Source organism: Dendrobates tinctorius, unplaced genomic scaffold, assembly GCF_039654945.1.
Source record: "Dendrobates tinctorius isolate UK_male_01 unplaced genomic scaffold, ASM3965494v1 ptg000007l, whole genome shotgun sequence".
Classification (NCBI taxonomy): Eukaryota; Metazoa; Chordata; class Amphibia; order Anura; family Dendrobatidae; genus Dendrobates; species Dendrobates tinctorius.
Genome location: NW_027361675.1, coordinates 35554402 through 35576767, shown reverse-complemented (window position 1 = coordinate 35576767; position 22366 = coordinate 35554402). Strand labels below are relative to the sequence as shown.

General features: G+C 41.4%; 1 protein-coding gene across 7 annotated transcripts in view; it reads left to right on the top strand.

Moving 5' to 3' along the window:
• Window positions 1–22366, top strand: part of BCAS3 (BCAS3 microtubule associated cell migration factor) — a 1710065-nt gene that overhangs the window by 257761 nt on the left and 1429938 nt on the right. For all 7 annotated transcript variants that reach the window (XM_073573260.1, XM_073573307.1, XM_073573290.1 and 4 more), the window contains one exon: window positions 10029–10105. In XM_073573260.1, coding sequence (XP_073429361.1) covers window positions 10029–10105 — 77 coding nt within the window. The remainder of the gene's footprint in view (window positions 1–10028; window positions 10106–22366) is intronic.

Below are 22366 nucleotides of genomic sequence, written 5' to 3'. Positions count from 1 at the left end.
CTTTGGGAGTGGTACAAGATGGACCCTCTTCGAAAATCTATCACAAATCACCCGGATAAGTCATTCTCTGAGAAACAGGAAGATCAGAAATAAAATCCATTGAGATATGGGTCCATGACCTCTTGGGCACCGGCAAGGGCATCAGCAACCCACTAGAATGAGAACAGAGTTTAGACCGAGAACAAGTCCCACAGGACTGTACAAAATTCCTGACGTCACGAGATAAGGCAGGCCACCAAAAGGACCGACTCACCAAATCTCTGGTACCGAAAATACCTGGATGACCAGCCAATGCGGAGCTATGAATTTCAGACATCACTCTCTTTCTCCACTGGTCAGGAACATACAATTTTCCCATAGGGCAACGCTCAGGTTTATCCTCCTGAAATTCCTCCAGGGCACGTCTCAAATCGGGCGAAATGGCAGAAAGAACTACCTCTTCACCTAGGATGGTAGTAGGCTCGGTCACACTAAGAGAATCGGCAAAGAAACTCCTAGAAAGGGCGTCTGCCTTAACATTCTTAGTGCCCGGAAGAAAAGAGACCACAAAATTAAAACGCGTGAAAAACAAGGCCCATCTAGCCTGTCTAGGATTCAAGCGTTTGGCTGACTCCAGATAAATCAAATTCTTGTGATCGGTGAGGACCACAACTTGATGTCTACCTCCCTCCAACCAATGTCTCCACTCCTCAAATGCCCACTTCATGGCCAACAATTCCCGATTCCCCACGTCATAGTTGCGTTCAGATGGAGAGAACTTTTGAGAAAAGAAGGCACAGGGATTCATCTTAGAAGTCACAGGGTCTTTCTGGGACAAAACAGCTCCTGCACCAATCTCAGAAGCATCTACCTCCACCTGAAATGGAAGTGAGACATCAGGTTGCCGTAAAACTGGAGCTGAAGTAAATCTCCGCTTAAGCTCCTGAAATGCTGAAATAGCCTCAGGAGAACAATTCAGCACATCAGCGCCCTTCTTGGTCAGATCAGTCAGTGGTTTGACAATACCAGAAAAATTACCTATAAATTTATGATAGAAATTAGCAAAACCCAAAAACTTCTGGAGGGCCTTCAAAGAAGTAGGCTGAACCCAATCATAAATGGCCTGTACCTTGGTCGAGTCCATTTCAATAGTCAATGGAGATAAGATAAAACCCAAAAATGAAATCCTCTGTACACCAAAGAGGCATTTCGATCCCTTAACAAACAGGGAATAATCCCTCAAAATCCGGAACACAGTCCGGACGTGTTCCACATGAGAATCCCAATCACTAGAAAAGATCAAAATATCATGCAGATAGATGATCAAAAACTTATCCAAAAAGTCACGGAAAATATCATTCATAAAGGACTGGAAGACAAAAGGGGCATTAGTGAGCTCAAAAGGCATCACCAGGTACTTAAAATGTCCCTCCGGAGTATTAAACGCCGTCTTCCATTCATCCCCGTGCTTGATGCGAATAAGATTATACGCCCCCTGAGGTCAAGCTTAGTAAACCAGCAGGCACTCTTAACTCTGGAGAATAAATCAGACATCAGAGGTAACGGGATATTTAACAGTCATCTTGTTAAGGGAACGATAATCAATACACGGTCTTAATGAACCATCTTTCTTGGCCACAAAAAAAACCCCCAGCACCTAAAGGTGACGAGGATGGTCTAATATGACCCTTCTCCAATGACTCCTTAATATAGGATCGCATAGCATCATGTTCGGGTACTGATAAGTTGAAAAGATGTCCCTTGGGAAATTTACACCCAGGCATCAACTCAATTGCACAGTCATAACTCCTATGAGGAGGCAAAGATGCAGACTTGCTCTCACTAAATACATCAGAAAAATCGGATAGATAATCAGGAATATCATGAGACTGAGGAGAGGTGGAGAAAACAGGAGCGTCCCTAAGAACACACTGACAACCCCAACTCACCACAGACCCAGATTTCCAATCCAAAACTGGATTATGAGTTTGCAACAAGGAAAACCCAGAACAATAGTATCATGCAAATTATGCAGCACCAAAAATTTACAATTTTCTTGGTGGTCTGCGGCAACTCGCATTGTCACCTGGGTCCAAAACTGAGGTTTATTCTCCGCCAAAGGAGTAGCATCAATACCCCTCAAAGGAATAGGCGTCTGCAGAGGCGTCATGGAAAAACCACAACGTTTCGCAAAGTCCAAATCCATCAGATTCAACGCTGCTCCTGAATCCACAAAAGCCTTCGTGGAAAACGTGGATAAGTTGCAGATCAGAGTAATTGCCAAAAGAAACTTAGGTTGTACACTGCCCACAGCAAATGTGTGTGCAAAACGTTTCTCTCGTTTAGGGCAGACAGAAATAGTATGAGAGACGTCTCCACAGAAAAAACACAGCTTATTATGCCTTCTAAACTCCTGACTTTGCGCCCTAGACAAAACTCCATCACATTGCATAGGTTCAGACGTTTGTTCAAAAGGCGGCAGCGCCTCCCGTGTAGTTTTACGTTCACGTAAATGCCGATCAACTTGAATGGCTAATGACATAGAATCATCAAGACCAGAGGGAACAGAAAATCCCACCATAACGTCTTTTATGGTCTCTGATAAACCCTTCCGAAAGAGAGCTGCTAATGCACTATCATTCCATGTAGTAAGGACCGCCCACTTTCGGAATTTTTGACATTATAACTCTGCAGAATCCTGACCCTGGTTTAATGCCAACTGGGTTCTCTCAGCTTGATCAACAGCATTAGGTTCATCATACAACAACCCCAAGGCTTGAAAAAATGCATCCACATTAGACCGAATAGGATTTTCAGGTGTCAGAGAAAAAGCCCAATCCTGGGGATCGCTGCGCAGCAAGGAGATGACAATTTTAACCTGCTGCGCAGAGCTCCCCGATGAGTTAGGCATCAAGGAATAAAATAATTTACAATTATTCTTAAAATTCAGAAATTTAGACCGATCCCCAGAAAACACATCAGGAGTAGGGATCTTAGGTTCAGCAGCATGTGACTGAATGAGGTAGGTGGGCATTCCCTGTACTTCAGCAGCAAGTTGCTCCACACAATCAGACAATTGCTTAATCTCCATTAGGAAAATCCTCCTACGGCCTCCCCCCAAAAAATATATATATATAAAAAAAATTCTGACACTTTTTTTTTTCCTTTAAGCAACTCTTTCCTGCTTTTGTGTACCCTAGAATCTGCGGTATGGCTGGTGATTCTGTTATGAATGGGTCACCAAGGAGGCAAAAAAAAAACCTAAACATGCTAAGCCCAGAGCAACCAGAGAGGTTGGTAACTATGCAGATTGCAGATCCCTGATCCTACCACACAACTAGCAGCAGCCGTGGAGCGTGCCTACGATGAACCTAGACACCTCGTCACGGCCGGAGGACTATATAAGCCTAAAGCAAGAAAAGGGAAAACTAACTGCCCAAGAGCAGACCCCAAAGGAATAGACAGCCCCCACACAGGTATTGACGGTGAAACAAGATGAAAACACAAACACAGGTAGGAAAATAGGCTGAGCAAATGATGGGGCCCAAACTAACCAGAAAGGAGAGGAGAGGAAAGATACTGTCTGCAATCTGCAAAAAACCCTACAAAAATAATGTCCAACACTTCTGATAGCAAAATTAACCCTGAAGTCACTAGACTTCTCCCACTATATCAGCACTCTGAAATATTCTGAGACAGAGCAAAAAGAGGCCAATCTAATAAAGGACAAAAAAACAAATTGGCAAATACAGATAAATAAGAGTGGAAATTCAGCACAGCCCAAGCCGGGGCTGGCTGACCACAAAAAACTGAATAGACCAACAAAATCAAGTGTGAACATTAACAGAGAAACTTAGCTTGAGCTGACTGGAACAGAGCTGAGAACCAAGACCTGACAAGAAGGAATCACCAGCACCTGAATAGGGCATCGGCTGTCTTAAATCCAATCTGAGACTCATGATGTCCAATCGTCATCCTCATTCTCAGGTGGCAGATCTCCACCGATCAAATCAGCCTCACTACCTCCTGTTATCACCAGAGGGAGTCTGGAAGGAGAACTCACAACTGGTGAACCAGAGAATGAACTCACAACAGAAACCTGTCCTCCGCTTACCATCCCGAGACGAATGGCTTGGTTGAGAGAGCCAACCAAACCTTGGTCACGAACCTGCGGCATTTCGTCTCTGCCAGGCAGGATGACTGGGCATCCTTGCTACCATGGGCTGAATTTGCCCTGAATAATGCAGTGGCTGATTCCACTGGTCAGACGCCGTTCCTTCTAAATTACTGCCAACATCTGCGCGTCCCTGTCCCGATGCCAGTGTCCTCCGCTGACTCCAGGGTGGCAGACTGGGAAGTGGAGGCTCGTGACTTTTGGGATCGCACTCAGGATGTTATTCGTGCCTCTAAAGAAAGAATGAGGGCATCCGCCGACATACATCGGCGACCCGCTCCAACCTTTTCCCCCGGCGACTTGGTGTGGCTCTCTGCTAGAAACATCAAGCTGCGGGCCGAGTCCACCAAGTTTGCGCCGCGATACATCAGACCTTTTAAGGTTCTCGAGCGAATCAGCTTGGTGATCTACCGCCTGGCTCTTCCTCGACATTTAGCCATTTTCTGATGTTTTCCATGTGTCCCTTCTCAAACCTGTTCACATGGCCCAGTTGTCTGAGTCATCTGCTGGGTCATCAGACTTGTCTTCGGACAAGTTTGAGGTTAATGCCATTGTGGGACCCAGGATTGTGCGTGGCAAAAAATATTATTTGGTGGACTGGAAGGGTCATGGTCCAGAGGCCCGAACCTGGGAGCCAGTGGAGAACATCCACGCTCCGCTCCTGATCGTGGCCTTTGAGCTTAGCGAGGCTCAGAGGGGGGGCCCCAGGAGGGGGTGAAATGTTAGGCGTCGGATTCCTGCAGTTGCACAGCAGGAATCTAGAGCCATACATCCAGCAGTCTCCCATTCCTCTCCGACCGCTCAGGGACCTGCACAGCAATCTCGGCAATCCAGGCGCAATGCAGGAAACCACTCCAGAGGCTAAGTCCTCTCGCCGCGCTACTGGGCATGCCCACGAGACGATCTCCCAGTGGAGATCGGGGGTCACGTGCTCAGGTCCTTGTCCTGATCTGATTGGCCCATCTCAGAGGTCTGAAATGTCCCGGAAGCACATAGCTATAAAAGGCCCGAATGGCCGCTCGCCCATGCGCTAGTATAGACTATACTTGCTATGTGTGAATGGTGATGGATGTATGATTCTGGTGACTGACTCATTATGAAACCCCTTCCCTCTGATATTACGCATGTGGATAGGGAATTAGAGTTATAGTCAGCGCCAGTGAGTGGCAAGCCATACGCCACAGTGCATACCGCACCGCTACACTAACGTCCGATAGTGTGATGCCTCACGGCACTGTCGTACAGCGGCAGTAGTTACCGCCACACGCATGGTAGGTCAAGACGGACACCGACCTCAGCATTGGGCCGTGTCCTGTGACCATATACCGTGTGTGCACGCCAGCTGAGACCTGTGAAGCTAACAGGCTTGGCGTTTATGCTTTATTTGTACTAAAGCACCTCTGTGAGTTTAACAGAGTCCGCACTGCGCACCTCGGGTGACGTTTAACCCGAGCGCAGTATACCGCCATATAGCGAGTTTGCCATTACTCAGCAGCTGTTGTTACACGTACTGAACGGTGGATCCCGGGCAGCGAACGCACTTCTTATTATTTATATTTAGTGCGTTCCGCCGTCCCTAACAGACGGCACCGCGAAGAGAAGAAATTTCTCACGCTCGCAGTGCCCTCAGACAGGTAATAGGAGTTTACAGGGAGACACTGAGCACACGCTGCTCAGTGTCTCTGCTGGATGACAGGCTGTATGGTCACATCATGCTACCATACAGCCTGCCATCTAGATGTAGCAGGGCTAGACCCGTTGTGGGACAAATGAATTAGCAACATCTCTGCGGAAAGGTGAGGAATATTGTTGTTTTTATTTTTAATTCTTTTTCAGATGACAAGAGCGTTGATGGAATGGGCGAGGTCGTAAGTATGGTTTAATTAAGATTCATTAAAGGAGTCTGTGTCATTCTTTCAATTAAAGGACTTTTTTCTGTGTGTCTGTGTTTTCATACAATGTGGCTATCTTATTGACGCCTCTCCATTACTAACCTCGGGGCTTGATGTCACCTGACAGTACAAAGGTGACATCAACTCCCCCCTCCCAAGTATTACCCCACTTACCACTGCTACAGGGCAAGTGGGAAGATTGAGGCTAAGTGCTAAGATGCGCCCTTTCTGGGGCAGCTGAGAGCTGATGTTTTTAGCCTTGGGGGGGGTCAGTATCCATGGCCCCTTCGTAGTCTATTAATATCAGCCCGCAGCTGTCTGGTTATTAGTTATAGGCGACCCTACATCATTTCTTTTTAGGGTCCCCCATTTTAATAGCCAGTTAAGGCTAAGTATACAGCTGTGCGCAGGTATTAATTTCCTGGGAAGCTCCATTGGCATTACTCCCTTCCCAGGCTATAAACAGCGTCCCCCAGCCGTTATCTTTCCCTCTGCTTTTTATGAAAATTATGCTGGAGCCCACACCATTTTTTTCAGAAAAATAATCTTTTATTAAATACATGTATAGTAAGCTGCACACACACTGTACTAATTGTATTTGTCAATGACATGTATATATCTACCTATTCTATTTGCATTTACTGTATATAATCTATCTCTGCTATCCTGTTGGCTCCTGCAGTGATTTTACAGTACATGGCAGATGAATTACCGGCTTATCTATCTATCTATCTATCTATCTATCTATCTATCTATCTATCTATCTATCGTCACAGACATCTATGTATTCTATCTATTCTATGCTAACCGGTCACTCTGTGATTTTACTGTATGCGGCAGAGGAATTGCTGGCTATTCATAGGACACCGGTGCGTAAAAATTGGACAGCACTCACATGGTCCGAGTGTTGTGCGATTTTTTTTTTTTTTAATTTACTTTTTTCTCACACCCACAGGCTTGCATTGGCGAGTCTCTGCCGAGTCTCGGTGACAGTCGCAGCATGCTGCGATTTTGCACCCATGCCGAACATGGCTGAGAAAATAAACGCTGATGCGATTAATAATGGGCCGAGTGCTATGTGATGTTTTCTCGCATAGTACTCGGCCGTATTCTGCGGTAGTGTGACTCCGGCCTAATAGTCACTATAAGATTCATGTGGCTATAGCCAAAATAATCATACAGATGTACAAGAACAATCATGAAAGGCTATTAAAGTACAATGTGTCAAGTAAAAACATTCTAGAATCACTGGGACATGTAGAAGCATTCCAGAGGGACCACAAAATGTGACATGTTAGATTCAAAAGATCTGTCCTGGTCAGAAATGCCTGGCTGCGGTGGGAAGGCGTGAAAAATCGTGAATTGAACATTGCGGAAGATGATATCCTTGCTGACAGAAGTTGTGCGATGTGTGACACTTGGATTTTCTTCATTTTAGTAGGACATTTTTTTCTGTATAACTTATTTCATCCTGTGTTATATTGTTATAGAAAGTAGAATATGATAAGCCCATTTCACTTTTGCTGCATAGGCGACAGGACACATTTCCATCACTGCAGTGATGTGGAACAACATTATGACTTTGCAGCAAGTAGGAAATGACAAAGGAAATGGAGACAGAGGGGGTTGATTCATCAAGCTCCATATCGTGGGACTTACTACCGGAACAGTCACATTAACTGAACTTGATCGATTACTCCCCAGAGAATAATAAAAACATGAGGACAGCATTTTCTCTCCTTTCCTGAGAGCGTATCAGACATCTAAATTTGTAAACATGATAACTCTATTGTGTTAAACAGGAAACACCTAATGTGAAAATCTATCCTTGTAAATCCATTTTCATGTAATTTTTTTCTGATATTGATTCATGTAATTATTAATTTGGCATATATCACTCATCTCCAAATTGATCTTACACCAAGGGCTAGAAAGTTGTACACTTTCACTCCTTATACCTAACATTCTGCAGTAAACTATTAAATGGGTTGTATGGAACTTTAGCAATGATGTCCTAACCTTATAATAGGTCATCAATGTATGGTCGGTGGGGGTGTGACACCTGGTCTCCCCCAGCACAGCTCCATCAGCGGAATAGTGGCCATGGCTGGGTACTGCACATCCACCCCAGCCTCTGACTACCTCAACTGATCAAAAATGGATGCCCTAACCTAAGGATAAGCCATCAATGTTAATGACCCAGACAACCCCTTTAATATGCAAATGTTGGATATGTTCTAGTCAAATGTGTCTTTATGTACTGTTTCTATACCTTGTAACATTATTAATAAGGTTTAAGAAAGACACAGCTCAAGCAATTGCAGCTTATGGTCCTACAGTGTTGATGCAGGACTAAATCTCTGAATCAATAAGATTTGGAATTGGGAACTGCTGGGACAACCAGTTGGATAGGAGGAGACCCCTACCACAGAGATCTGGAAGTTATTTCTCTATCCTATGGCTTGTGGACAATTTTGTATATTGATACAACTTATTTATTTACTTTACTCACTTATATAGCACCATTATTTCCACAGCGCTTTTCAAAAATTATCAGCACTTTCTCCTTTGAGACTCACAATCTAAATTCCCTATCAGTATGTCTTTGAAGTGTGGGAGGAAACCGGAGTAACCTGAGGAAACCCATGCAAACACGAGGAGAACATACAAACTACTTGCAGATGTTGTCCTTGGTGGGATTTGAACCCAGGACCCAAGCGCTCCAAGTCTGCAGCTAACCACTGAGCCACCGTGCTTATTTAAAGACCATCCTATTTTGGGCCTTTACAGCTGAAATCTATTTTCATTATTTTATATTGACATTTTAGCGGTTCTAGGCTCCCTAAACCACACGTATGGGTCAACTCCATGCTAATTCGGCATTCTAACTATCCTTTATTTTGGCTTGGCAAACTATATATACTTTCAAAATCAAGCTTTATTATTATTATTTATTGTTCGTTTGTTACAGAACTAGTAAAGTGGGGGTAAGGATTTTCCCAGACTACTCCTGCCTCCCATAATGTAAGCAACTCCCTTTGTGCTCGGCTTAAATAATCTGCAAATCTCGTGTAAATAATATGGTATCTTCATTCTATGGGTCAGCCTTAATTAGACTCTGGCTGCCATGGTAGCCCATTGCCTTCATGCATCCTTGTCATTAACTTAGGGGATGGACTTATCCTCAGTCTCAGCAGTTGCAGCAAGGAGACCACTTTGTACAGTAACCTATCGGCGTACAGTGGAAGGTCCAACAAGACTATTGTGATGCACCCACCTGCGATCCATAGGCTTGTAATCACCTCATAAAGGGTTAAATAGAAAATATCTCATATTTTTTTCCAGAAACAACAAGCAGAACTTACATTTTTTTCTCATGGTGTTTTAGAATGACACTACTCACAAACAGTTAGGGATATTTGGCTTTCCGTCAAAATTTCCGGATAAACCTAAATGCACTGTGACCTTTTCAGGTGAACTTACTGTGACCGTCTCTGAACTTTTGACTACACATGTCTAAGAGTTCAATGTTTCAGTACTTTTTGCACAACTTGCTGTTCTCTAACGAGGAGCTTAACCCCCTTAAAGACCGAGCCTCTTTGTAGGTTACTGACCAAGCCTCATTTTTTCAAAATCTGACCAGTGTGGAACACTTCAACGTATCCCACTGATTCTGGGATTGTTTTCTCGTGACAAGTTGTTCTTCATGATAGTGGTAACATTTGTACGATATGACTTGCATTTATTTGTGAAAATATCAGAAATTTCGCAATTTTCAAACTTTTAACTTCTAATTCTTATCCCTTTATGTCGGAGAGCTAAGTCACACAAAATAGTTAATAAATAATATTTCCCACGTCTACTGTACATCAGCCCGCTATGTTAGTTCAGGGTACTGTCACAACTTTACTTCTGCCTTTTATGCTTGCAGGACAAATATTATTTGTTGTGCTATTTATGATATTTCTGACTTTGTCTTACAGGGTGCTTGTGGTAGTGCTGCAAGAAAAAATTGCTGCTTTTGATAGCTGCACATTCACGAAGAAGTTTTTTGTGACAAGTAAGTGTGGAGAGTCGACACCTTTACCTGACAGTACTTGAAGAGTGTATGGTGCTTTATGAGAAGACTAGCCATCCCCAGAAATTTGTGCAACTTTTTCTGATTTGTATACTACTTAGGCGTCTATTCTTTTTGATCTACTAGTTTATGGTATGCAAGTATATATGTATGTATGTATGTGCGTGTATATGTGTGTGTGTGTGTGTGTGTATATACATATATATATATATATATATATATATATATATATATATATCTTTACCATATTTTTTTCATGATATAAGAGTACAAGCTTCACATATTTAGCAATGCTATAACATCTTCTACCAGCAGAGGTCAGTGTTTATCTGCTGTTTAGCCAACATTGATCGCAGGCGTTGAACTTGATTTCCTTAAGTTAGATGTTCCCAGGAATATCCAAATAAGGCTACAATAAATGATGACTAGACGCTTACACATCCAGATATATACACTGTTAAAAGGTTCAAATTTCAGGAGCCGCAACTTCATGCGAAGGAGGATTATTAGTTTACCTATGTCTCACCCATAATGAAAAGGATGTATACGTTGCCTAATCTTTAACATTTTTTCTTGCTTTTTTAACAAAAAATTGTGAATGGAACGTCAGCTATGGGAAATGTGGCTTAATCTAGGTTTAAAGCGTAAAAATACAATTATTGCATTTTAAAATGTATCTTAGGTAAGGTGTCATTTAATTTATGTAGGTGATAAAGCGTTAGAAATCCTTGCTATATATACTTTTTGCTATTTTTGCTGTTTTGTTGGACAAACGTGTATCTTGAACATGGATGAAGCCATGTATTCAGTGCACCAATGACCAGTGGCTACCTGCATTCATTGGAGTTCAAAATACACAAACTTCCACAATTGAAAACTGCATGAAAAGTGCTTTTATAGGGAACCTGTCAGTATGGAAATGCTATTTACCGGCAGATCTAGTGGTAATCTGCAGGTAAATAGGCAGTAAAATCCTACATATTTAAGTCTAGGAGCGTACACGGAGCGGTTCTAGTTACTGCTCACTAAAATGTGAATGGCGGCTGTAATGACCTTCCAACACCTTGACTGACAGCCTGCTCTGCACACACAGGCTACAAAGCAGGCTGTCAGTCAATGTCCCAAGGTGTAATCCACCCTTTAATAGTATTTATATAAATGTCATATCACCATGCAAAAAAACAAGCCTTCACACAGCGCGATCAATGGAAAAGTGAAACGTTATTTATCTTTGTACAATTTTCCAATTTTTTTTTTGCGGATCTTGATGGATGGGCATCTGTTTGATCCGTTTTTTTTACGGATCCACCAACATTTTTGCGTCCGCCGAGCGGATAGGACTGACAATGAAATGTTTTTTTTTCACTGCCGGATCCGCATTTTCAATTGCGCATGCCCAGAAGAAGTGGTTTTGCCGGAATTTTAACCCCAAAATCATTTCTGGCGGCTGCATAAAATCTCTCTCTCTCTCCCTCTCCTCCGGGCTGCGGTTCCTTTAAAATTCTTCCTTCGCCAGATCCTTTAAAACAACGGTCCGGTGGCAAACATTGAGGTCAGTACAGGAATGGTTCCGATTTCCGCCATTTTAGCGGATTTTAACTGACACAAAAAACTGATGTGTGAAGCAGGCCTAACCTTAAGCCTTTTTTAATTTTTAATATTCTTAAAGAAGACTTACCGTAATTAATATTAATATACTATGGTTTCAATTTATCAAGATTAGCTGTCTTGATAAAGAGACCACTGGAGTAAGATCCGCCAAATTAATTAACCCCTTTACCACCAAGGGTGGTTTGCACGTTAACTCCCGGGCCAATTTTTACAATTCTGAGCACTGTCCCTTTATGAGGTAATAACTCTGGAACGCTTCAACAGATCTATGCGATTTTGAGATTGTTTTCTCTTGACATATTTTACTTCACTTTAGTGGTAAAATTTCTTCGCTATAACTTGTGTTTATTTATGAAAAAAGCGGAAATATGGCGAAAATTTTGAAAATTTTGCAATTTTCAAACTTTGAATTTTTATTCCCTTTATCCAGAGAGTTATGTGACACAAAATAGTTAATAAATAACATTTCCCACATGCTTACTTTACATCAGCACAATTTTGGAAGCAATTTTTTTTTGTTAGGAAGTTATAAGGGCAACACCAACACCATTTTATTTTTAGGGTCAAAATCACATTTCAAGTCACTTTGAGGGGTCTATATGATAGAAAATACCCAAAAGTGACACCATTCTAAAAACTGCACCCCTCAAGGTGCTCAAAACCACATTCAAGAAGTGTATTAACCCTTCAGGTGCTTCACAGGAATTTTTTGAATGCTTGAAAAAAAATGAACATTTAACTTTTTTTCACAAAAAAAATTACTTCAGGTTCAATTTTTTTATTTTACCAAGGGTAACAGGAGAAATTGGACTGGAAAAGTTATTGTGCAATTTTTCCTGAGTACACTTATACCTGATATGTGTGGGAACCACTGTTTGGGCGCATGGCAGAGCTCGGAAGGGAAGGAGCGCCGTTTGTCTTTTTCACTGCAAAATTGGCTGGAATTCAGATCGGATGCTATGTCAAGTTTGGAGAGCCCCTAATGTACCTAAACAGTGGAAACCCCCCCACAAGTGACCCCATTTTGGAAACTACACGCCCAAGGAACTTATCTAGATATGTGGTGAGCACTTTGAACCCCCAAGGGCTTCACAGAAGATTTATAACGTACAGCCGTACAATTAAAACATCATTTTTTCCACAAAAATGATCTTTTCACCCCCAATTGTTTTTTTCCCAAGAGTAACAGGACCCCAAAAGTTATAGTGCAAGTTGTCCTGAGTACGCTGATACCCCATATGTGGGGGTAAACCACTATTTGGGCGCATGGCAGAGCTTGGAAGGGAAGCAGCGCCATTTGACTTTTTAGGCTGGAATTGAGATCGGATGCTATGTCGCATTTGGAAAGCCCCTGATCTGCCAAAACAGTGGAAACCCCCCCCAATTCTAACTCCAACCCTAACCCCAACACACCCCTAACCCTAGCCCTAACCCTAGCCCTAATGGGAAAATGGAAATAAATACATTTTTTTAAATTTTCTTATTTTTCCCTAACTAAGGGGGTGATAACGGGGGGTTTGATTTACTATTTATGGCGGGTTTTTATGTTTGGCAGCTGTCATACGCTAAAAGACGCTTTTTATTGTAAAAATAGTTTTGCATCACCACATACTGAGAGCTATAATTTTTCCATATTTTGACCCACCGAGTCATGTGAGGTCTTATTTTTTGTGGGACGAGTTGACATTTTTATTGGTACCATTTTCGGGCACGTGACATTTTTTGATCGCTTTTTATTCCGATTTTTGGGACTCAGAATGAACAAAAACAGCGTTTCATGAATTTCTTTTTGGGGGGTGCGTTTACACCGTTCCGCGTGCGGTAAAATTGATAAAGCGCTTTTATTCTTCGGGTCAGTACGGTTACAGCGATACCTCATTTATGTTGTTTTTATGTTTTGGCGCTTTTATGCAGTGAAAACAATTTTATTTAAAAAATAATTATTTTTGCATCGCTTTATTCTGCGAGCTATAACTTTTTTATTTTTTCGCTGATGACGCTGTGTGGTAGCTCGTTTTCAGCGGTACCATGGTTATTTATATCCGTCTTTTTGATCGCGCGTTATTGCACTTTTTGTTTGGCGGTATGATGATAAAGCTTTATTTTTTGCTTCATTTTTTATTTTTATTTTTTAAGGGGTTCAATGAAGGGGTTAACTAATGGGACAGTTTTATAGGGCGGGTCGTTACAGACTCTGCGATACCAAATATGTGTACTTTTATTGTTTTGTTTTTATTTTCAAAAAATGAATTTATTAGGGAATTTTTTTCTTTTTAAATTTATTTAGCAATTTTTTTATAAATTATTTTTACACTTTTTTTTTTTAACTTTATTGCAATGTCCCAGGGGGGACATAACTGTCATGTGACAGATCGCTGATCTGTCACATCACAGGCAGTGCAGCAGGCTTCCTCATGCCGGCGTTTTGCAGGCATGAGGAAGCCGCCTCCCTGCAGGCCCCCGAAGGTCCCGCCACCATTTTGGATTTGGGGACCTGCAGGGAAGGAGACCCCCGCAGCAGCGCTGCACATCGCGCTGCTGTGGGGGTCTCAGGGAAGCATGGAAGGAGCCCCCTCCCTCCCGATGCTTCCCTAAACCCCAGGTACACTGCGATCGTGTTTGATCGCAGTGTGCCAGGGGTTAACGTGTCGGGGGCGGTCCGTGACCGCCCCTGACACATAGTTCCAGGTGTCAGCTGTGATAATCGGCTGACACCTGGCCGCGATCAGCTGCGCTACCCCCGTGAGCGCAGCTGATCGCGCTAGATGTACTATTCCGTCCTTGGGACTTAGGTCCCAGGTCACATGACCGGAATAGAATGTCTAATGTAGGAAAGGGGTTAAAATGGTGGCCCGGAATAAAAATTAATTTTACTCCTAAACGCCTATCTATTTACTGTCATAATCTAAACTCTTTTCTAATATACTTTAATTAAAAATTCCCTATTGTTCCCTCACTACACTAACTGCTTTATTTTTTTTTTTTTACTTCTTTCATGACTCTTCATTTGAGAATCTCATTGCATGGTGGGATAGTCAGACAAGTAGTTTTGGGGAAGAGGCTGCAGTCACATCACTTCTGGGGTCTGTGCTGGTCTCTGCACACCAGGTATTCTTCTTACAGCACGCACTGACAGTGCGCTCTCTTGCCGGCTCCTTCTGATCAGAGATGGCGAGCAAGTGCACTGTCACTAGCATATTGCGAACTGTCACTGTGCATATTGCACAGTGACAAGAATCTACTGAGCATAAATCAGAATTGACAACCGATGCATGCTCACAGCAATGTAATTGGTGAATACCCCTAGGTATAATCTCAAAATCACATTTTTGAGAAGCCTTGTCAAGCAGGCAACCCTATGAAGAAGAATAGCAAATTGTTTTTGACATTAATATTTGAAAGTGAATATTAAAACTCCTTATCAAGTTATGCAAGCATAATATATAGTGATTACAATATAACTGCTTCCAGAAATGTTGAGCATGCTGTAAGGCCTTTCTAATGGAGAAGTTACTTTCTGTTATACACTAATGATGTTCTTTGCAAGGCATAACCCTAAGCCTTTTTAATTCTTAATCACTGATTTAATTGAAGGCATTGGATAAACACTTCTACTTAACAGGAAAGACGGGTAAAACAAGCTTACATCCCATGGGAATATTTACTAAACAAATGGAATCCTATGTCTTTGAGAACGAGTTTAGGAATGATGTTCTATTTATATGTGTGTGGCGTGCAGCATGCTTGCTTCCTGTCTGCCAGAAAGGGCCCTTACACTGGAAGCCAAGCGGCAGAACACACTGCGTATTTCATTCACTATTGTCTCCTGCCACTAATGACCTCTGCATCACTTACTAACTTAGATTTCAAAATTGGAATGAAATAGGTTACTAATAAGGCCGTAAATTTTATCCATTTTTATTAGTCATTTATGTAGCACTATCATATTTTGTGGAACGTTAGCATGTGATATGTGGGTGGCATGGAAGGTGCAAGATTCATGAGAGTTCTGTTCATAGTCATTTATAATTTTAAAGGTGTCTTTTTCCTAAAATATTGCCTACCATGGTCTGAATATGATAATAATAGAAAAAAAAACAAAAACTTTTTTTGAACTACCAATCTCTCTGCTGATTCAAAGCACTGTCCTTGCTGGTCTCTGAGCTTCCTCTTCCAGTGCTGATCACTGAATCATTCGCCATAGTGGTGAACAACTGATCACTGCTGCAGACAGTAACTGACTGCAGCGGTCACATACCTGTATGACCAGAATAACATCTACAGAACTGGTCTCTGCATATTCTGTTCCATAGGGGAAATACTGGTTCTCCATAAAGAGGCCAACTCAGTATGGAGTATTACAGGCAATTCTCTATATGAGCATTGCCAGATTGCATCTTTCTATCTGTGAGAGGGCTAATTTGCATACTTATTTTCTGTAGAGCATTGCCTGTAAAGGCCCTGTCACACACAGCGAGATCGCTAGTGAGATCGCTGATTTTGTGACGCATCTGCGATCTCACCAGTGATATCACTGTGTGTGGCACGCATCAGCGACCGCCCCCCCCCCCCCCCCCGGCAAGTATCGCTGATCGTGCACGATTGTCCTGGGCTGTTTTTTGATCGTTGGTCTCCCGCTGGCCTGCATGCATCGCTGCGTGTGGCAGCGGGAGAGCAACGATCAGCGAGCTCCCAGCGCTGTAAGCAGACGCTGGGAGCTGGTATTTAAGGTAAATATCGGGTAACTAAGTGAGCGCCGTCACTTAGTTACCCGCTGTGTATCTTAGATACCTGCATGATCGTGCAGGGAGCTGATAACCAAGGTACACAGCGGGTAACTAAGTGATGCACGCGCTTAGTTACCCGCTGTGTACCTTAGATACCAGCGCCATCACACAGGTATCTATGGTACACAGCGGGTAACTAAGTGATGCACTCACTTAGTTACCCGATATTTACCTTGGATACCAGCATCCTCGCTGGTCCAGATCGCTGGTGAGTCTGCCTGTTTGATAGGTCACCAGCGATCATGTCGCAAGGCACCAGCGATCCGGACAAGGTTGTATCATTGTCGGGATCGCTGGTGCATCGTTTAGTGTGACGGGGCCTTAAGTCTCTGAAAGGGAATCTGTCAACATGTTTTGTTATGTAATCTGAGAGCAGCATGAGGTAGTGATTTTTCACTCACAGGGCTGTTTGTTGTAGTTTCAATTTTTTTATCAACAGATTATCATGACTTGACTAGTTGTCTCATTCCAAGAAGTCCTTCTGCTCTGTGTAACCCCACCCTCACTACTGTTTAGTAGCTTTCTGCCATGTACAGTTTACACAGTGCCAATCGTATGTGGGCGGGGCTATATAGAGCTCAGCATTCAGAGCACTGCTAGATCTGCAGGGATTGTATCAAAATGACAGCATGCGGACCACTAGGTGATGCATCACTAGAATCAGGGTCTCTGATCCTACATCATACTGCTCTCAGATTGCATAGCAAAAATATGGTGATAGATTCCCTTTAAGGTAGAATTAACTGCAGATGTCCGTCCAGCCAGAATAGAATCTATGATGCTGGTCTTTATATATCCTGTTCTGTGTGGGAAGCATTTGTTCTCTTGCTTGCTCCAGTGTAATTTTTTGTAAAAAATAAATTTGGTTTATGCATTGAAATATAAAGCCTTTCCAAACTCTGCTGGGTTAACAAACTAAGTGCATGACTCTTGTACAACACCATTTTTGTCCATAATAGCAAGATCTTTAGTGACTATTAATAAATGCATACATTTTGGCATGGTGCCTTGGGTAGACCTACGCCTCCTAGACTATGGTAATGGACTATATGTTCTTGTATCGTTCCACAACAGGTGCAGGTTAAAATGATTTATACTTAGTGTAATGAGTCTATGCAATTGTTAAAGCTCCATAATGATTAACTTTCTGTCATTAGAACCTGTTAGTAGTCCATTAAAATGTAATCTCAGGAGGCTTTGCACATGGAGACGTTCTTCTTCAAGTAGACTGTCAGTGCTGAATGCACATTAATATACCATGGTAACTATATGGCGAGAGTGCATCAGTTGTGCATTATCTCTCAAGTTCATAAGTTTATTTATTGAACTTGTGCACTGAAGTATGTAAAATGTTATCCCAGCTGGAAATGAAGGTCAATCCAATAAAGGAGAAAGTAAAGATGTCTTTATTCTACAAAGAAATCGCTCTGCCTGATGTAGTCACTGCAGCACCTTTCCCAGTTCTGGTTTATTTTTATGTCTTTGTTTGGTAATGCAGCAGGAGCTTCTGTCTGATTGGAACTTTCTTAGAAACATATTCCACTGACATTTCTACCGGTGATTTCAGACCCAGATGTTGCATTTTTTTTTAATCTTTTATATATTTTTAAAGTAGCCTTGATTTAGTATTAATATACAGTGGCCCCGATTCATCAAGTCTAGCATTTTGGTCGCCAGTGTTGACGTAGATTGCGCTGGAGTAAGATGGAACAAATTCATTAGAAAGCGCCACTCAAGGACTATATTCAGTGTCTTAGATGATAGAAGTATATTTCTTTTGCAAGTTACAACACTTTTTTTTGTTTGGCCGTACTTGGCCATGACTTTTTCCGACTAAGCTGCGCTCACTTTTTAAAAGTTAGCAAAAAAATGACAAAAGTCTGAAAATTGCTCAAAGTTGCAGAAAAATTTGCAATTTTTTTGCCAATTAACTAATGAAAATTTCTTAATAAATCAGGGCCGTTCTTATTTAGTTCTTTGTCATTTTCATTATTTTTCTTATAACCACCAAAGGATGAAAATCTGACTTGATCCTTATCAGCTAAGGCTTAGTGCACACTGGACACAAGTTTTCACTTTATGGCTCTTGATGGAAGAATAGTTAGTCCACACCACTCTTTATACAGTCAAAAATACACAAATCCTGATGGACACCATTGAAGTGAATTTTCAAGTATCCATTTGAGATTGGATCCAGCATAACTCTTATGGTTTAAATAAGTCATAACACTAGTGGAAACAGAGCCTGATAGGGGTTCTGGACTCATTACAAGGGAGAGCGCTGATATATTAAACAAGTTGTGCACCAGTTTCCTATCCATATGGTCAGGGCAACAATGACTATTTGTATTATTTCACAGCAAGTAAATATGTGAGAATGTGACATAGAAATACATTACAATGTTGCATTACGCTACATAATAAAAGCTTCTAAATGTTAATGTCACACACTCAACTGTATTCCATTTACAGCAGATGAAATTGAACACGTCACTAATTTTCTAAGTAAATGTATTTCTTAACATTGAACTCGCTTACTGAAATTTTTTCAATACTTCATGCAAAAGCCTTTGTTGGTGATGACAGCTTCAAAACACCTCCTGTACGGAGTAACTATTCGAATGCTTTGATCAGGTGTGATTTGGCCTGTTCTTCCACACACTTCAAATCCTGAAGCTTCCATGGGCTCCTTCTATGAACTCGGAGCTTTAGATTTTTATCAAGAATGTCTCTGTACATTTGTCATCCTTCCTTCAATCATATGAAGTATGCCAGTGCCATATGCTAAAAAGCAGCCCCACACCATGATGTTTCCATCTCCAAACTTCACTGTTTGTATGGTGTTTTGGGATGATACACAGAGCCTTTTGGCCTTCAAATATGGTGTGAATTATAGCATCCAATGTGTCCAATTTTGGTCTCATCTGACCACAACATACTTTCCCAGTATTTCACAGGCTTATCTGTCATTGAGCAAATTTTAAATGCTCTTAGTCATGCTTTTTGTAGAGTCTTGCGTGGTGAGCTTGCATACAGGCCATGGAGGTTAAGGGCATTACTTATAGTTTTCTTTGAAACAATTCTACCTGCTGATACCAGGTCTTCATGTAGTGTTCCACAGGTGGTCCTTGGCTCTTGGACATCCTTTCTAATAATACTGTTCACTCATCTGTCTGATATCTTGAGGGGAGCACCTGGTCATGGCCGGTTTATGGTGACATTGTTTTTTCCAATTCTAAAATATGGCCTCAACAGTGCTCACTGGATCCTTCAGAAGTTTAGAAATTCTGCAGTTACCAATGCCATCAGTATGTTTTGTAAAAATAAGGTTGTGATGGTCTTGAGACAGCTCAGTGGTTTTATCCATCATGAGATGTTTCTTTTGTGGCACCTTGGTAATGAGACATCTTTTTATAGGTCTTCATTTGAACCAGCTGATGTTATTTTGACTAAGTGGTAGGATTGCTTTCTAATTACCTATAGATTTCAGCTGGCGTCATGACCTTCCATGGTTTTTTTGCACCTCTCTTTCTTCATGTGTTCATTACTTTTTCCCTGTCTCAATTCTCATTATTACACAAAACTTAATTTATGGACATCTATGGTTTCATTTCTTTGCCTGCGTGGATTGGATGGGTTCTTAGAGATATCTGGTGAGAATTTCATGTCAATAGCACCTTCAGAAATATATTTACTTAGAAAATTGGTTACATGTTTAATACTTATTTCACTCACTGTAAGTGCATGAATCCTCTTCTGCATCTCTATCTTCCTACATGTAATTTCTCCTAAACTGTTGTATACCTAACAAACCTGACAAAAAAAGTCAAAGTATGTTTCATGGGAATCCATATATACAGAGATATTCTTTACTAGAAGCTTCCATTCTGTATAGCACAACTCTCATATGAACATACAGAAATTCAGGCTTCAGTTAGGTTCACTAATTGTCCTGTATTTGATATCAGGGCTGAAAACAGTGCTTCTGATGACAAATTTGTTCTGATATAAAGCATTAGCTGGAGCATACTGTGTATTGATTCTGAATCCAGCTATCCTCAGGAAACCTTTCAGCAAAACACAGCAGGACCACCACTAGTCCTTGTTATATTTAAAGGCCCTCATACACATTAGCCGAATGTCAGCCGAACCCGCCAATCAGTGGGCTTGGTCGACAGTCTAATGTATATGGAGGCCTCATGACTCCATCCCAATTTCAGATAGTCCATCTTTATGTTCTCAAAGAGATAAAACGCTGCCAGTGGAGACTGGCAGTAGCTGTCTAGTCTAGTAGAAATCACAGGAGAGCTTGGCAGAGCGAGCGATCCTCTGTATGGAGGAGTCCGGAGAGATACTTGGAAACAAAATGAGCTCCAGTTACTGAGGGACTGTGAAGTACAGTAGGCTTTAGTGAGTAACTATTGTGGTAAGATACAAGTTGCCTCTTGGTGAAAAAGGCAAAGCCAGAATAGATTTTAACTGTGATCCCCAGTATCTAACCCTATGAGGGACAGAATCAGGAGTTGACATACCATTGATGCACAAGGGCCTAAGAGGTTAGGGGTCCATTTCCAAATTCAAATCTGCACATGTATCTCACCCTCAGTAGAACTGTTGTTAATTACTGTCCTATGGACAGTTTGTTCTGCTTTAAAATGTTTACTAAATTAGGGGTCAATGCAGCCTATAGTCATCCATGCATACAGGGGGAAAATAAGTATTTGATAAACTGCCGATTTTGCGAAGAATGGAGAGGTCTATAATTTTTATCATAAGTAATCTTCAACTGTGAGAGACAGAATCTAAAAATAAAAAAACAAATCACATTGTATGATTTTTAAATAATTAAATTTCATTTTATTGCATGAAAGTATTTGTCACCTACCAACCAGCAAGAATTTTGACACTCAGACCTGTTAGTTTTTCTTTATTATGCCCTCCTACTCTGCACTCATCTGTATTAATTGTGCCTGTTTTAACTCATTACCTGTATTAAAGACACCTGTCCACACACTCAATCAATCACACTTCAACCTCTTCACCATGGTCAAGACCAAAGAGCTGTCTAAGGACACCAAGTACAAAATTATAGACCATGGAAGAAGGACAAGTAGACTGCCAGTCTTCCTCGGTCTGAGTCTCCATGCAAGATATCGCCTCGTGGGATAAGGATGATTCTGAGAAATGTCAGGAATCAGCCCAGAACTACACTGGAGGAGCTGGTCAATGACCTGAAGAGAGCTGAGACCACAGTCTCAAACATTACCGTTAGTAACAAACTACACTGTCATGGATTAAAATCCTGCAAGGCACACAAGGTCCCCCTGCTCACACCAGCACATGTCTAGGCCCATTTGATGTCCGCCAATGACCAACTGACCATTCTTTGTAGATGGGCAACCTTGAAAAATTGGCAGTGTATCAAATACCTATTTTTCCCCACTGTATGTATGGTAATGTTGTGATAAAAATTCTCTTTCCATTTCAGATTCTTCAGTGTAGAAAAAGTCTCATCTGAAGATGGGAATTATTAGACATTAAAATAGCATTTGAATGATAAAGTATTAATAGTGTATTTCATGACAATTCTGTTTTTTTTTCTTGAGTCTAAGATAATATAAAATGCTTATCCACTTTTCTTTATTATGTAATTTATTAAATGGACACTAGATGGCGCCCATAACTGTAAAATAATTCAGACGGGGATTTTTTTTCATAAGTATTGTACATGGGTTTTATCCATAAGGCATAAGAAGCAAAAACTAAAATTTAGAGTTACTTCCCTTATTTTATTTCTGTGTGAATTTATGCACAGAAAGATAACACAAGACCAAAAAAATGCAAG